The sequence below is a fragment of the Pelophylax lessonae genome (assembly GCF_965119305.1).
Source record: "Pelophylax lessonae genome assembly, chromosome: 9".
Lineage (NCBI taxonomy): Eukaryota > Metazoa > Chordata > Amphibia > Anura > Ranidae > Pelophylax > Pelophylax lessonae.
Window position 1 is genome coordinate 137,096,369 of NC_138776.1, and position 18,076 is coordinate 137,114,444.

The following is an 18,076-nucleotide window of genomic DNA, read 5'->3' on the forward strand; positions in this document are numbered from 1 at the left end:
AGAGAAACATAGGATTACTAGTCAGTACCAGTTTTCAAAAGTGTATTTGCCTTGGAAGCATAAATCACCTCAAACATTGGGTGTCCTACTTGGACTTGTAGATGTTGCTGCATTAGAATTAGAATAGGTTTTGCATTTTAGAATGGGGCGCCTCGAGACTGATCATAATTTTTAAAGGGTGCCTCGAGACTTTCCATAATTTTTAAAGGGTGCCTCGAAACTGTCCATAATTTTTAAAGTGTGCCCTGACTGAAAAAAGGTTGAGAAACACTGGTCTAAAGGATTGCCTATAGATGGTCCCAAACCTCAGTGCTTCCCATGATAGCCCCCTGCCTTCAATAGGTTGCTTGTGTACTGTATGATCCCATGGTTCATTGAACCTCAGGTGACTGTGTTCTTGGATGGTGGAGAGGGAAAAAGATTCTCCGGACAAACAACTCCTTCATGTTTATTGCCCTTGCGTCCTGGGTGGTACTATCTGCGCTCTATCAGTAGCAAGGATGGGTTTAATTGTAGTTTTACCAGTTCACAATTTTTTTTTTTGTTTCATGTATTGTTATTGTATTACCTTGAGCCCAGGGACTGTATGTGCAGAGGCTCTGATTTGTTCTCCTACCTTTTATTGAAAAATAAAAATAATTATAAAAAAAAAAAAAACCTTAGATCAAAGGATGACAAAGAGATTTGCTCATACAGTATGTACCCTTTCTTTCTCATTGGGGTAAATATTTGAAGAGTAAGTCAGTTCTTGAACAAAACTGGATTTCCAATAGTACACTACAGAAGATATGTTTGAGTAGTACAAATAAACAAAAAAATGCAAACTGTAGTTGCCATTTTATGACTGTGATGGCCAGGATAATACTATCAATTAATAGGTTGTACACATAAGCCTTATTGGGCATGGGGGTGGAAGGGGGAGGGGAGGGTCTATTTACAAAGCAGTGGTATAGCCCACTTTAAATAAAAACACTGCAATGTGCTTTACTAATATGGCCGCCTCTCCTTTAATCACAAAATTTGATCTTCTGTAGAATGTCACAGGTCCGATACTGCGACCTGAATTTTTTTGAATGGGCGGGCCACCAAATACAGTGTGCCTATGGAATATATCAGAAAGAGGATAGTGATATCTGCTCTACATTTTAAGTGACACCCCCCAGCCCCCCCAATTTTTGTTTTCCTTCTGTTATCTCCTATACATCTGCACTCTAAAGAGATGAACACAAAAGAACTTGTAAACTAAGAACAGAGTATTCCTGTACATTTTACATACACACGTTTGCTGGTTTATTTGTCATTTACTTGTCATTCATTTATCTAGAATTGTTTGCAGAAATCTGCATACACTTCCATCTACATAAATGTTTAAATCTGTGTACCTGCTGGTGGCAGAACATGCAAATATAGGAGCCCAGGGATAGAGGAAGAGAGTTATATGGATCCATATCATGTATTTCCGTTTAGATTTTTCTACCAGCTATGAAATAAACCCTTCATTAGAATGAAGGTTACATGAGGCAGGATATTAAATTTATTCCAGCTTTCACATTCACCTACTGTTGCATAATTTAGATTTTTGCTGCTGCACTAAACAATGATAGGTACTGAAACTGCACAAAATATATTGAACATATAATTGCTTAAAATTCATATGTATGAGATTTGATGGCTTAGCAACAAGATTACACTAACATAATGTAGTATTTCTGTACATAAAATTATTATTAACTACAGTACATATAAAAATGAGCAGAAATCAGAAAAATAGCAGAACAGGGAGAATTTGGTGAGCACACATTTCTCCCACAAATCAAGTTCGTACCATACAAGCTAAATCTGACATAGTGGTAGGAGAGGCAAACATCTCAGGTACTGCAGTGCAGAGGGGGCTGTGGGCGGACTGGATTGGGAGACATGGGTGTGCGCACAGGGTGGGCTGGATGGGCCTGGGCACACCCTAATTACCTTGTGCATCCTAGCATTACCACTATGTGTGCAGGCGGGGAGATAGGCAAGATCCACTTCTTATAAAAGATGTTCTTATGCACCTCTCTTTCACTGCGCCAAGGTTAAATATATGTAGACACCCACATGCATGTGTGTTTGAGCTTTGGGGTGTACACCCTAATGCGACAGACTGCGTACACCTATGTTGAGAGACCTGAACTCCTGGAAAAATCTGTGGGGCTAGCTGTCAGTTTGACAATCAGGTGTGGTTTCCATATGAATTGAGTCTGCAACTGTGATTTATTTTTTTTTAAATAGAAGTTGTTCCTCTTAAAGAGGTTGTAAACCCCAAAAACATTTTTTTCTATGACGGGTGACATGTCCAGTCGCCCGACTTCAGGGATTGCGGCATCCTGCCATCTGATTGACCGGAGCCGCGGTGACATCACTCCCGTGCACGCGCGCGGGAGCCGACGGTCACGGCATGGGACTCTGAAGGAACGGCACTAGCGGCCGTTCCTTCAGAGCGCATGCGCCAGTGACGTCACTGGCTGCATGTAAGGTAAATATCTCCTAAACTGTACATGTTTAGGAGATATTTACAGTACCTATAGGTAAGCCTCATCATAGGCTTACCTATAGGTACAAGTTACAGAGGAGGGTTTACTTCCACTTTAATTATATTATCATTAGCCTATAGTTAACCAATTATTTGTATTCATTTCTTACTCCCCTTCTTCCTTTAACATTTTTTGCTGAGCTTTTTATTTTTTATATGCAAACTTTTTTCGTTTTCATCAATTTTGTAAGTTTGTGTTTGAGGCGTCATACTAAAAAAAAAAAAAATACACAGCGTTTTTAGAAAACAGCATATTTCTTTCTTTTAAATAGCTTAACTATGCCTTTTCACCAGAAAAATCATTTTACTGCAAAGGGCAAATCAATTACAGAATAACATCTCCATCTTTGATGAGTTGAGGCCTACAGTATCTTGGTTTCCAGATAGAATAATATCTTATATTTATTATGATGATCTTATGGTTATTATGATGTAAACCTGACTGTGTTTTCGAATGCACACTAAATCAACCTGGCTTAACCATGCTGCAAACCGCACTCCTATCTTGTTCAGTTTTTCATAGACCAAAAGGTGGCAAAGCGGAAGAAGAGAACCCATTGGGTTTAGCATCTCCTTCGACAGCTCTGGTTCCTCGTGGCGATTACCGGGTGGCAGCCCAACTCCCTGCATCTCTTCCTGTGGCGGCTCTATCATCGCAGTGGCTTCCGGCATGGATTGGATCTCCTTGGCGGCTCCACACTGAGCCGTATATGCCTGTTACCTTGGACGTTTGTGAGTGCATTCATGTTGTACATATATATTGAAACCTTCTGGGACTTATTCTCATACGTGTGTGTGTGTACATGTACACATCTTCAATCAGCATTGGTTTTATTGCATGCTATCCAATTTTGATTGCATACAATTGTCCTTTGCCAGCAACAAGTGTAACGCTGAGGGATTGTTGTACCAAAAGGAGGAAACCCTAAAGGCAATGGATTGCATGTTTGTACCCATTGCCGTCCAAAGCAGTGTATATGCAGCGCAATTTGGTTTAGATGGGGGGGGGGGGGGGGGTCACTTGGCATCTTCACTTTGGCTGCCAGAGGATCTTGTCACGAGTACTAATGCCATATAATGATAGCGGTGCTGAACATAGAACCTAGTTGTGCATTGTCTCCATTACAACATAAATAAAAAAATACTGCTACAATGTTCTAACTGGATACTATGAGTTCTCGGTCATGCACCCAGCTGCACACCAGCCAATAAACTGTATGTGTGGATATTTTAAGTTGATGTTGTATTGATAATTGCACACAGCACTCTATGTGGAGGGATCACTTGATTCACCATTTACCATATTTCATTTAATTTTTACATTGTTTTGATTTTTTCCATGTGATGTATCATTTGTGTATTTGATGCATCTTTTGCAATTTGTTTTGATGTGATGTGGGTTTTCTAGACCCATAGGACACATTAGCACAGGTAGAGCGCACTTTATATATATTTTTTCTGTATTCTTTTACTCTACAGTTCTTAGAGTTCAACTGCAGTCACCTTCTTTTCATTGGTTAAGCGCACCCATCTATATTTAACAATAAACTGTATGTGACAAGTACAAAATAGCTCTAACCAAAGTATAATTGCCATACTTCAAACAGATAATGCAATTTATGTTTGTGTTATGCATTATTATAATATTACATAACACATAACAATCCACAATCATATGACTTACCTTTTTCTTGCATGTTGCAGCCAGGTGTTACTCCATTTACCACACTGTTTGCTAGGTTTACTTCATTGTCTGGAGTACAAATAAGAAGGTCATCATAACCATATTATTCCACCACACAAGGATAAAGTCTGTTTGATTTCTCATGAACATTCAGGCATTAATTTTAGGGAACAGGTGGAGCAAAACAAATTAGGCTCTGATCACTTTCTTTATTCAATGTATCTATTGTTACAGAAAAGCAGGTGTGCTGACCTAGCTCTCCTAAAATATAACCTCCTAGTTTTGCTGTTGGAGCAGACATTAGTTTTTACATGGCTCAAGCAGACTTAAGAGTACCAACACATTTATACAAATTGTATCAGTAAAAAGATTTTTTTCATGGAACGTGGCCCACACTTTCAGTTCCACAGATTGATTGTCTTGGTTACTATTCCCCTGTTCAAAGAATGACTTTAGTAAAATTTTGCCGGCTTTTCATCAACAATCAACTTGTATTAATGATTAACACACTTTTAAAATGCTAACATCTTAGGCCCTGTTCACACCTGAGCATATTTCAGCTTGTAATACGCTCATCTCTGAAGTCTCAAAACATCCAACAAGCAAAATCACTTTCATTTTAATGACCCCCTGTTCACATCTGAGCGTTTTGTCTCCTGAAGCAAAACGCCTGAAGCTCAGAAAAGTACATGAGCTTCTTTTTTAGCAGATTTCAGGCATTTTTGTTAGATGTCAATGCCTGCTTACAAACACCTGCAAAAAAACGCCTGGAAAAAAAGCCAGAAAAAAGGCCTGAAAAAAGCCCAAGAAAAGGCTGAAAACGATACGCTCAGGTGTGAATGGAGCCTTAGACTTTACCGATATAAAATATCAATAAATCACCATCAGAAGAACCAAGGCCAATACACTATCCTGCTAAAGCAGTTTTTCATTATCTCAAGTTTAACTTCTGTATAATTCTTTTTTAAGGTTTTTTTAGTATAATTGGGAAGATTGGGCAGATTTTGGGCAGATTGGTGCAGTGCGATTTTGATTGGATTTTCTAGTGCAGCTGCAGTGCAACCTATTGTGATTTTTTATTTGTTGTCAGCAAGCACGGATAAGTCATTGGTTATTAGTGAGTCAGCACCCATTGGTGTCCTACAAATGATGAGTCACCCCTGCTGACAGCAGGGGATGCATCAAAGTAGCACGGAACCCTTCCCCAAAGTCGCATTGCAGCTGTGCTCCATTGATGTAAATGGGTACCATTGGAAACAATGTTATTTCCATTGCCTTGTGATTTAGTGCGATCCAAGTTGCACATGAATTCGCATAAGTGTAACCCAGATCTTACTGTCTCAATTACAGTGTGGAAACCCATTCAACACTACAAATCTGACAGATCCACAGATCGGCAATCTACAAACTTAATTCTTCTCTACTTTATTTAAATCTTTAAAAAAAACAGTTTGTCTGGATTTGCAGCTTAGAATAGAACCTCGGCATGAGAGCCTTTTTTCCTCCAATGATCAGACTTGTGCTGACACGTTCCCCATACTCAACCATTCACTGGGAAGTCCAGCGTGCTGCTGCTTCTCCTCTCCCAGCTCTCTAAGATCATTGTGCAGCTGAGAACAGATAGTATGTGATCACTTATAAAAAAAAAACATTATAAATACCCTTTTCCCCTTTTTATATGTATACACAAATGTCTTGTTTTTCATTCCTATTTTAAACTGAATGGGTTGTTTTTCAAGGTGAGGGTTCACATATAGTGTACTTTAAGTTTTTAAAGTATGCCTAATACAGTTAAAACACTTAAATCTGCAGGCATAGTATCCCTCACTCTGAAGCATTTTATAACCCCTTGGGCCCTACAACAACAACTTCATATTCTCCAAATGTGTCCACCTGCAGATAATGTCAAGCTAATGCCATTCATGCCTCCCATTTTTCTGAGAAGGGTAAGACAGACACCATTTAGCATATGCGCAAACAAATGAAATAAAGTGAATACTTTTTCTACTCATCTGCTCACAAAGGCCATGATAATCTTATGGCCAAAAATACATGTTTTTAACCATGACTTTGCCTTTATTCTAGCTTTTGGAAATAAAATTTGAATGTAACAAACACATTGATAGTTAAATAAAGTCTATATATCAGACTCAAAAGAGGGGCAATTGAGGAGAAATTACTGTTGGAATTTGGTTCCAATAGAGAGAGATGTTGGGAGCTGAAGAATACAGAAAGAATGTGTCTTCTCATATCTTTCATGCAACGATCAGCAACCATTAAGGAGACAGAAAAAAGTGCAGTATGACAATGCTTCTTGCATTAAAAGTGGCTTCCGACCAGTGACTTAAGAGGGGAACATTACCCATAACAACTTAAAGTGTTTGTAACCCTAAAAAAAAAACAACAAACAAATTGATCCTGTTTCCTTAAAGCATAGGTGTCAAACACAAGGCCCTCGGGCCGAATGCGGCCCCCCATGCCATTTCATGTGGCCCTTGCACCTCTCCTGCTGCACCCCCCCTCTTGTCTCTGCCCCCCACCTTGTCTCTGTAGTCGGCAGCAGAGAGGACTGAGCTCCTTTGCCAGATCCTGCACTCCTCTGTGCAGGGGCAGAAAGGCTCATCTTTCCCCATCCCCCTTCTCAGCAGTCTGCAGCAGAGAGGAGGGCAGAACTCCTCCTACAGATCCTGCACCTCTCTGCGCAGCTGTATCACCGCCTTTGCTTCCCCTGGTCTCAGCATTCAGCAAACTCTGGAAGCGGACTCCAGCCCTCTTCTGGTTCTCCTCCAGTCCCTGCACTTCTTCCCAGATCCACCCGCATCCTCTTCCTGGCAGCAGCACAAGGTAAGGGGGGGCTTTGTGTTGTAAGGAAGGGTGGGTAATTCTTGACTTCTGATGGTAGGAGGGGTTTTGACATCTCGAGTAAGGGGGCATGGGATGCTCTGGACATCTAATCCTACAGATATAAACTGCCCTTTGAGGGCAACCATTATGCTCATGCGGCCCCACGAGGAAATTTAGTTTGACATCCCTGCCTTAAAGCATAACAGCACAGTGCTTGTGCTGTGTAATTTGGCCCCTTCTATAATTTAAAATACCTGGCTGATCCTACCTGGTTCTGCCCAGCCCCCCTGTAAACTGACCACGTTTATCATGGCTGCTGAGAAACCACGGTCAGTGTACATGACTCTGTCATCCGCTGTCTCTCCTCTGTCCTTTCCCCTCTCCTTTCCTGCCTGTTAGTTAGTGACAGTGTCACTCTGCTCCCTGCCCCTTCCCCTTCCCCTCCTGTTGCTATTATAACTTTGTTATGATCATACAATCCCCTGTTAGATAACATTATGTGTCCCATTCTATGTGCTTTATAAAAAATATGTTGCTTTGTACCTTATTTCAGAGCACCTCTCAGCACTCATGTGAGCGCCCCCCAATCTTCTCTCCTCTCCACATCCAGGCAGAGTTCAGTGGGAGTTCTTGGCCCCTCCCGCTGCAGTTGTCAGATCTGGGAAGGAGAGCAGTGAGCAGTCACGTGAGCGCCAAGAGGCACTCTGAAATAAGGTACAAAACTGCATTTTTTTTTTTATAAAGCACATACACTGGGCCACATAATGTTATCTAACAGAGGGGGTTTCGTGAACATGACAAAGTGGCTTTACACGTTAAGGTGGAATGTATGTTCCTGGCAAAAGAACATTATTTTTTATCAATAATTGTGCTAACAAAATTAGTGTGTACTGTAAATCGCCCATAGCATTGTTCCGGTTTCTTCTTGCTGGAGGCTGGGATTTTGCTGAAGCCCAGAGCGCCTAAACAGCATAAAGCAGAACTAAACATATCGATTTAATGGTTTGAAAAAACAGTTACATTCCTGGAATGCTAACTGTCATATTTGCATTTAGAGACATGCAAAAATATGGAATATTGCTGCACTCCTTGGTAACTTTATTGAGCCATTAAAATCAAATCACAGGCATGACAGGAACATAAAAGGTAACATGTTTCTTGCTTAAGTCAGCGCTTACCTAAACCTCATAGGGGGTGGTCATGAGGTTTGAGTAAGAGCTGACTTTAGCGTGAAACGCATTACCTTTTATGTTGCTGTCATGTCTGTGATGTGATTTTAATGCTTCAATAAAGTTACCAAGAAATGCAGCAATATTCCGGATTGTTGCATGTTTCTGAATCTCACAGACAAGCTGTGCAGCACCCTAGGTTCCTGTTCACAACGTGCGAGAGTCGGTCACTCACCTACAGTGGCATTCCTTTGGCTTTTCTGTCACATTTGCATTTGTTCTCAATCTAACCATCAAATAACTGGTCTCCTAACTGATCACATGTGCAGCACTGTGACAGTTGCTAATCAAACAGAAGCAGTTTCCTTGGCTGTAGAGCATAGGAGGGTTTCATTTTGCTTTAATGCTGTCAGCAGATCGGCCTCTACAAATTCGGCACAGTGCCCAAAATTAGAGAGCAACTGAGCATGTGCAGAACAGGGTGAGAGCGTATTACTGGATTTTAAACAGTATAGGCACTTCTTTTTAATATTATACATAGCTATACCTGCAAAAGGGGCCAGCCTGAAGTGATCTAGCAGGACTCTTCTGACTAAGGTCCCTTTCACACAGGCGGAACGTTCAGATCCGCCTGTCAGTTTTTTGGGCGGATCTGAACGGTCACCCCATTCATCTCTATGGGGCATCGGATGTCAGCGGAGACATGTCCGCTGACATCCGATCTGATCCGTCAAATCTGGATGGATGGAAACCCTATTTTGCATCCGTCCAGTGGATCGGATCGGATGGGATTGGATGAGAACGGACCGACGGTCCGTTCCCATCCAATTCCCCCATAGAGATGCATGGGGACCTGACAGCTGTGTCTCCGCACACAGCGAGGAGACACAGCTGTCATCCTCCTGCTCAGCGGGGGATCAGCGGATCGTTCCCCTGCTGAGAAAAACGGAGACCTCCGGCGGACTCCCAAGTGTGAAAGAGCCCTAAAGTTCCACTTTAAATAAAATAAGCAGAAATAATTCTATGCTTCTCTTCTCCTAAGCCAACCAACTGAACATGTGCAGGTTATGTGATGAACATATAAGCGCGCTTCCCTCATCCATTATGACACATTTACAATAAACATAATACTGCAAGTATTCAAGCCTGAATCTAATTTGTGGCTGTAGACAACAACACAGTTTATTTTTTATTTTTTTAAATTGTATCTAAAGTCAAACTTATTTTTTCATTTTGGATAGAGCAAAGGAGAGTTATGAACGCTGTTAGTTTTTTTTTTTTTTTTTTTTTTTTATTTTCATCTGTGTCCCATTAGGAAAATTTCCTCTCACTTCATGTCCCATAGACTCATATGAAATTGCAAGGATATCTTTCTAATGTGAGGGCTTCCTCTTTTAGATAGCTGTCACAGGAACGATTATTCTAATTTTCTCTAAATTCCTATTCTGGTGGCAGCTTTAATTTTTGATTTACCCCTACTTTCATTCCCAGTAACACTGGTTATTAGGACAAAAGGACAAATAAGAGGGAGGAAATCATCCTAACAGAAACACAAGAACCACTTATTCTAACCCCTCCCCAATCTATCCAAATTTTAAAAAGTTTCCCCTTTATTTATACTCGTGTTAAGGATACAAGTCTTGATATTACACCTTTACAGCTTTGGACCTCTAAAACATTTCTGGATGAGCACTTTGAGAAGAGATGTATTTATTCCTTGCCTATTATTGTAATGGTTTAGGAATTGCTATGTTGTGTTCTAAGGCACAGATGTTTTTTAGATCTGTGCAATGTGGTGCAGAATATCCAATGAATGGACACTACATAAAATAAAATGTAACAAACTGCTCGCATTATTTTTTTAACCTTATTTTCCCTGTTGTTACTGAGCAGTAATGAATTACTTTTTCATATACTGTATCTAGTTATCATACTGTTATGGATTTTTTTTTTTATACAAATGATTCCCTAACCTATATTTGAAACCATGCATATCACAGTGATTAATATTACCATGGAGGCTGTTCATAGTTGGATCAATGCCTGACTTCCAGAACAACAGACATGTAGAGCAGAAAAAAGCATGCACTTATTGTACAGAGTGACTTATGTACTCACCAGAACTCATGCTGAGGGCTGTGCACGTTTTCTCCTTCAATGTTTGCTTGTTTCTGTTTGGAAAAGAAAAAAGACAAATGTTTATCTCATGCTGGACTTTGCTTAGCCTTCGCCAGCTTCATATTCTTTCATAAGTTAGAAGGTATGTGAAAAATCTGCCAGCACAACTTCCTGGACCTTATTCAGCTGTAATGTCCATTTATGGTGTCACTGTCTCCCCAAGTCCTAAAATCCCATCCTTGCTTATTCAACACCAAGGGAGATGATGTCATACAAATGGATCGTCTGCCAATTAATGCAGAGAGCAATGATAAACAGATTAATGTTTATCTCTGTGGTCAATTCATGAAAGTACTCAGAGGCCAAACACTAGGCCTGATTTTATTTGGTGATCTAACCTTCATCTAAGACAATCCGGCCATTCTGTTTTTAAAGCAGACCTGAACTCAATAATGTAGGGCTTTCTATGTATGTAAGGTTCTGACAGAAACAACCCATGAGCACCTATCTTGAGAACCTAAAAAAACACCCTCTACCCATGGCTATAGGAAAGAATATAAATGAAATTGGATAAAGGACATCCATTAGAATTATCCCAACCTACTATATACTTTAGAAATCAAAATAATTGAGTATCATAATACATGACTGTCCAAAGGATATTGTACATAACCGTAATTAACAACATCAAAGCAAATTCCTAAGTGAATATACTTGTGTACTTATTTATTTCCTCTTGTATTGTGATGACAGCCTGATGTATACAATCATCATGTGGGTGATATGGGAAAGGTCTTTTTGCACTTAATTTTTTTTAAACTCTAGCCGTCAAGTCACAAAGAAGCCTGGGAAAAATGTGTGCCTGTCTTTTGATACCAATTTTTGATGGAAGAAAATTGTCTTATGAAGTCAAAATGAAACCCTAGTGAGTAATAAACAACATTAAATTGCCATTTTTTTTAAGAAGAAGATGATCAGTCTTCTTGTATCAGTATTAGCATTAGGTGCATGATTAGAAAAAAAACAATATACACAGGTTACAATAATATTTTTTTTTGTTAAAACAGACATCAATATTGAGGGTGTCAGGATAGTGCAGCACTCCTGTTCCTTGATAGCTGCTGGTCTCATTCCAGCATCCTGGTTTTGGCTGTGATGCATTCTCCCAGTCTGCCTGTTCACCTGCAAGGTGATTGCTATAGCTAGTTTCTGGGTGGAGACCAAACCTGATTTAAGCCAGCCAAGCCTGCAGTCTCATGCTTGTGATAGTGTTTGTAACACGTGCTCCAAGCTCCCTGTTTGTCTGCCCTGCTCTGCTGTTTGGATTCTCCGCTTAATGGCGTAAAAAGGGGGGGTGGGGTTTGGGACTTTAAATGAAGCGCAAAGCGCAGGCCAAGGGTTAGCCATATGCCTCCATCCCTAAATATATTTGCTCCTCCAGTGGGGATACTATGCACTTTACTCTGCACTATGGTCTACAGACATGATACAAGACAATCTCTGAAACTGCTAGCTACCTTAACACCAATTGAAGAAATTAGATTTACTATTTTTCTTCTGAAATTCTTCTATTTGTGCTTTGCTGGTCACGTACAATACCGCCACAGATCCTGGTACAGATGTCCCCAACAACCCATGGTTCATAGCACCATATGTTGTACTTGAGCCGACCTATAGGCATTCATGCATAATGCACCTTCTCCTGAGGAAGTTGAGTATTCTCCACGAAATGCATCAAGCCCATTTCATGCATTTTTGCCATACTTATGCGTTTATATGTCTATTTTATATGCATTTTTTCTACAATTATGTAGTATTCGTTTACATATTCTGGAATTTTCTGAATATTTTTTTCTGAATATTCTGGATCATTGACACAGTTTTCCTATTACATTCTCACACTATGTAATAGACGCTGTTGATAATTGACTGATGCAGGCTTTTTACATGTTTTTATATTTGGCCCCACTGTTTTGCATTCAAAACAAGGCATGGCGCGCGCATGAATGTGTGATCCTACCTCAATATTTAGTCTCTGTTTCTGTAATACCCAACAAGGCTCTACACGTCTTTACGTCATTTTGGTCTTACAGGAAGTGTCCAACTATCATATACAGGCCTTGCACTCAGAGTGAGGCTTGGAGTATGGAGTGGATTTCTGTTTTTTACACATAGTAGCCTCGTAGTGGAAACGAGGCTTGGAACACATGCCTGGTCGCCATCTTGGTAAGATACTGGAAGTGAATTCCCCTTCCTCTGTAATACACATACTAGCCTCGTAGTGAAAATGATGCTTGGAACACACGCCTGGGAGCCATCTTGGCAAGATACAGGAAGTGAATTCCCCTTCCCCTGTAATACACATACTTGCCTCGTAGTGAAAACGAGGCTTGGAACACACGCCTTGGCGCCATCTTGGCAAAATACAGGAAGTGAAATCCCCTTCACAGGTAAACGGTGTCACTTGTCTGTCTTGATTGGGGTCATATTCACTATTTAAACTGCAGTAGCATTGACAGTAGCATACCCCAGATGATGTCTAAGCAGACGAAATGCATTGGGTTGACTTCTGTCCATGCTACTATTTATTGATGCTGTTTACATATCCAGATTTAAGCTTTTTTCTTTATCTACCTCACTGTAAGTGTTCTGAACTTTTAATAAATACCCTTTGCTTATGGTTTTACACTATGTGGAGCCTTTTGTTTCCTTTCTTTAATGATTCATCCGTCATGGGAGTGTATTCATCTTGAGGTCTACATTCTCTGCATTCATTTGGATTACTGATTGTTTATGCGATTTTTCCAAAGAAAATACAAAGGTGACTGGTGTGAAGGGCCTCCCTGTCCTCCATGACCTATTGGGTGTATATACACCAATGCATGTGTTGACTCACTAGGCATACGCCAAACTGAGTCCACTCACTCCGGTAAGCCTCCTTATATATATTGGTGGTGGATGGTGTCACAGAAAATTTTCAGCTATTTACTTCTGGAATACACGTTTGATTTTTGACAATGTTATGAATTTTCACTGATTATCATATGTTAATTATCTATGAGCGCTGTGCATTTCTATATCTATACATGGTTTACACTGGTTCAAGTGTTGTGCTGGCTGCTGTCCTTTCCCTTTGGATGCAAGCACGATAATTTTCTTTGTATTTTTGAGTTATGTATATACCACTTAAAAGAAACCAAACGTGTTTTGGAGATTTACATCTTTAAAAACAGACATTGGCCAACAAATGGTACCATTAAAAAATCCAAACCTTGTGCATGGATTGATGGCTAACATGGTACAAAAATTTCCTATTACTATACATCACAGATCACATTGATCAGAAGACACAAGAAGAGCTCTCAGTTTCAAATTCAATTACCCTTCCCATCGTGGATTTAGATGATTGTAAAATTATTTTATTAGTGATACATAAATAATCCCTAGACAATGGGGGACACAATGACACATGGAGGCCATATCACAACAAGGTTTATAGAGAACCAGAGCCTCCAAACTGTCTGATTCTCAGTCCAGGCTTTAACATTTGTTTGGTTGTTGCGGGTAGCTATTTTATATTTATTTGGTTTCTATAGGATTCCAAGTGTAATAAATATCACCATTAGTCCTCACAGTTTTTACTACATTACTGATCAGCAGGTACTCTGACTAAAAGCAGATTTAGGCCATATCTAAGTGTGCCAATAGTCTGGAAAGAAAAATGTTCCTAAATATTCAATAACTTCTAATCTGTGTGGCTGATTTAGAACAGTGAACAGCAAGCCTCCCCTGGAAAGCAGCACAATTATAATATAATATATACAAAAAAAGGCTCCTATAAGCATCCAACAGCTCTATCTTTTTTCTAATGCACTATGAAGATGGGATTATTGCTGTAAAGGCAGAAGTTATAATGAAAAGTAATGACTTATTAGAATCAATACTCTGCCTAAGTGGACTCTAGGTATAAATCATAATTAACCTTTCCATATGATGAGCAAACATTTATAGCTACCTCTTTATGGACATGAATAAAGCAAGCTGCTGTCAGCAGTTACATCTGCAATCATATGTGGAAACAAAACACGAGTCATACGTTGAATCAGATAGATCTTTTATACTGTATTTGGCATGGATCAATTATATTTAAAAGTGATCTCTTGTCTTGATTTCACAGCAGATTAAAGCTGGGCTCCAGGCAGATATTAAAATACCATTTAATACAGTGGTGTATTTCTTCAAGCATAATTAAATGTACAGTATCTCACAAAAGTGAGTACACCCCTCACATTTTTGTAAATATTTTAATATATCTTTTCATGTGACAACACTAAAGAAATGACACTTTGCTTCAATGTAAAGTAGTGAGTGTACAGCTTGTATAACAGTGTAAATTTGCTGTCCCCTCAAAATAACAAAACACAGTGAATAATGTCTAAACCGCTGGCAACAAAACTGATTACACCCTTAAGTTAAAATGTCCAAATTGGGGCCAAAGTGTCAATATTTTATGTGGCCACCATTATTTTCCATCATTGCCTTAACCCTCTTGGGGATGGAGTTCACCAGAGCTTCACAGGTTGCCACTGGAGTCCTCTTCCACTCCTCCATGACGACATCACGGAGCTGGTGGATGTTAGAGACCTTGCGCTCCTCCACCTTCTGTTTGAGGATGTCTCACAGAGGCTCAATAGGGTTTAGGTCTGGAGACATGCTTGGCCAGTCCATCACCTTTACCCTCAGTTTCTTTTGCAAGGCAGTGGTCGTCTTGGAGATGTGTTTGGGGTCTTTATCATGTTGAAATACTGCCCTGCGGCCCAGTCTCTGAAGGGAGGGGATCAGACTCTGCTTCAGTATGTCACAGTACATGTGGCATTCATGGTTCACTAATTGAACTGTAGCTCCCCAGAGCCGGCAGCACTCATGCAGCCTCAGACCATGACACTCCCACCACCATGCTTGACTGTAGGCAAGACACACTTGTCTTTGTACTCCTCACCTGGTTGCCGCCACACACGCTTGACACCATCTTAACCACATAAGCTTATCTTGGTCTCATCAGACCACAGGACATGGTTCCTTTAATCCATGTCCTTAGTCCGCTTGTCTTCAGCAAACTGTTTGCGGCCTTACTTGTGCATCATCTTTAGAAGAGGATTTCTTCTGGGAAGACAGCCATGCAGACCAATTTGATGCAGTGCTGAGCACTGACAGGCTTATCCCCCACTCCTTCAACCTCTACAGCAATGCTGGCAGCACTCAGAATTCTATTTCCCAAAGACAAACTCTCGATATGACACTGAGCACTTGCACTCAACTTCTTTGGTCGACCATGGCAAGGCCTGTTCTGAGTGGAACTTGTCCTGGTAAACTGATGTAGGGTCTTAGCCACCATGCTGCAGCTTAGTTTCAGGGTCTTGGCAATCTTATACCCTAGGCCTAATTTATGTAGAGCAACAATTCTTTTTTTCAGATCCTCAGAGAGTTCTTTGCCATGAGGTACCATGTTGAACTTCCAGTGACCAATATGAGAGAGTGAAAGCGATAACACCAAATTTAACACACCTTCTCACACCTGAGACCTTGTAACATTAACGAGTCACATGACACCAGGGAGGGAAAATGGCTAATTGGGCCCAATTTGGACATTTTAACTTAGGGGTGTACTCACTTTTGTTGCCAGTGGTTTAGACATTAATGGCTGTGTGTTGAGTTATTTTGTGAGGACACAAAATTTACACTGTTATACAAGCTGTACACTCACTACTTTACATTGTAGCAAAGTGTAATTTCTTTAGTGTTGTCACATGAAAAGATATAATAAAATATTTACAAAAATGTGAGGGGTGTACTCACTTTTCTGAGATACTGTATGTTTATATACAACTAGCAGAAGTACCAAAATGTGTCTCTTTTCCTGCCATATCCTCCATAGCAGTACTCACATTCATTGAAGAAGGGGTGGTACTAGGAGCCAATCCTGTTCTACTGTATTCATATGTGCTGACATAAGAAGGGAGCAGAGCTAGACCAATTAGTGAAATGCTACTTTCCTTCATTGTCTAATAACCAGACTGCAGGCAGGGAATTGACACCTCTATTTTCTTCAATTCTAACAGAGAAAGTGGTGTCACCCCCCCCCCCCCCCACCGACTGTGCTATGTAGTAGAGTAAAAAATAAATACAAAATGGTCATACAGAATTATGCATCCTTCAGAGACAATAAGTTTCACACCTGTATTTTTGCGGTGTATTTAATTTGATTTAAATATGCAACCTCAAAGTTTGCATATGTTATACAGTATGCTGACTTACATTTTCCTTATAATTGACTTACATGAGTTCTATGATATTTAATAACATGAGACCACACTCAAACAACTCAGATTGACCATTCACATCCAATGGTCAATGCACATTTCATTGACCGGTATCATCTTTGTTAAATGTTAGGGGCAGACCCTTTCTGGAACACCACACTGAATATTTCATTTTCTGTTGTATACTTTGAGTACATTAAATTATACTTTCCTATACACTGGTAAACGCATCAGTATGCAAAAGGTCATTCATATCAATGGAAAACAAAGTCATGTGAAAAGTCAGATTAATCAGCAATGTTCTCTGCTGTGATGCAATGGTAAGCTCTGTGCTTTGGTTCACAGTCTGTAGCCATGCAGTAAGCTCTAAACAATAGTGTATATATTAAGCTGGATGGATAGGTCCTTTGTCAACAAAAGAACTGAAAGGCCACATGTATGGGTATCTAGAGGTGACAACTAATATTTTATATTACAGAAAACATTATTATTTAAATACATATAAACATTCTACAGAAAGAGAAAATACCGTATTTTCTGGCGTATAAGATGACTGGGCGTATAAGACGACCCCCAACTTTTCCAGTTAAAATATAGAGTTTGGGATATACTCGCCGTATAAGACTACCCCTCCTCCAATGCACACGCACACCAAATAAAAATGAAAAAAACATCAGATTTGATTTCAATATGGTAACTGATACAGCTCACCTTCCTTTCCTCTCTGCCCTGCTGTAGCCATGAAGCTGTGTATCCCCATGAAAGCTGCTATCCCTGCATGCTGATCCAGTGTCCATCTCCCCATACTCCACACCACTCACCTTCCTCTCCTCTTTGCCCGCTGTAGCCATCATCTCCCCGTACTCCACACTGCTCATCTTCCTCTCCTCTCCGCCCGCTGTAGCCATCCATTCATGCAGCTCTGCCATCTAAGGGTTAATATGCGGCTGTATCGGCTCGGCACTCGGCCTGTTCTGCCGAAATCCGGCCCATGCGCATTTGCGGCAGGGATACCAATCTCACAGGGAGACCTAGCAGGCCTCAGGAGCGAGACGCAGGGACACAGAGAAGGTAGAGCAATAGGATACAAGGGCGGACGGGTCAGATGGGTGAAAGAGGCATCTGGTCACATCGCGGCGCTCTCTCTTTTTCCCATACCGCGGATGTTTTTGAGCACCGCATATTCTCCAGTTTCGGCCTATAAGACGATACCCGGCGTATAAGACGACCCCCGACTTTTGAGAAGATTTCCAGGGGTTAAAAAGTCGTCTTATACGCCGGAAAATACGGTATGCCAAAATGCAGTGGTCTCACATTCAGGAAATGTAATGTGCAGATCAATGCAGATGCACAGAAGCACTGGTGTTTACAA

The 18,076-nt window shown here is 40.4% G+C and overlaps 1 protein-coding gene across 1 annotated transcript in view; it reads right to left on the reverse strand.

Moving 5' to 3' along the window:
- Nucleotides 1-18,076, reverse strand: part of LOC309563594 (sorbin and SH3 domain-containing protein 1-like) — a 244,310-nt gene that overhangs the window by 215,877 nt on the left and 10,357 nt on the right. The window contains exons 2-3 of the mRNA XM_082268071.1: nucleotides 10,385-10,437; nucleotides 4,254-4,322 (exon numbers count right to left, since the gene is read on the reverse strand). Of these exons, the coding sequence (XP_082124197.1) occupies nucleotides 4,254-4,322; nucleotides 10,385-10,437 (122 nt within the window). The remainder of the gene's footprint in view (nucleotides 1-4,253; nucleotides 4,323-10,384; nucleotides 10,438-18,076) is intronic.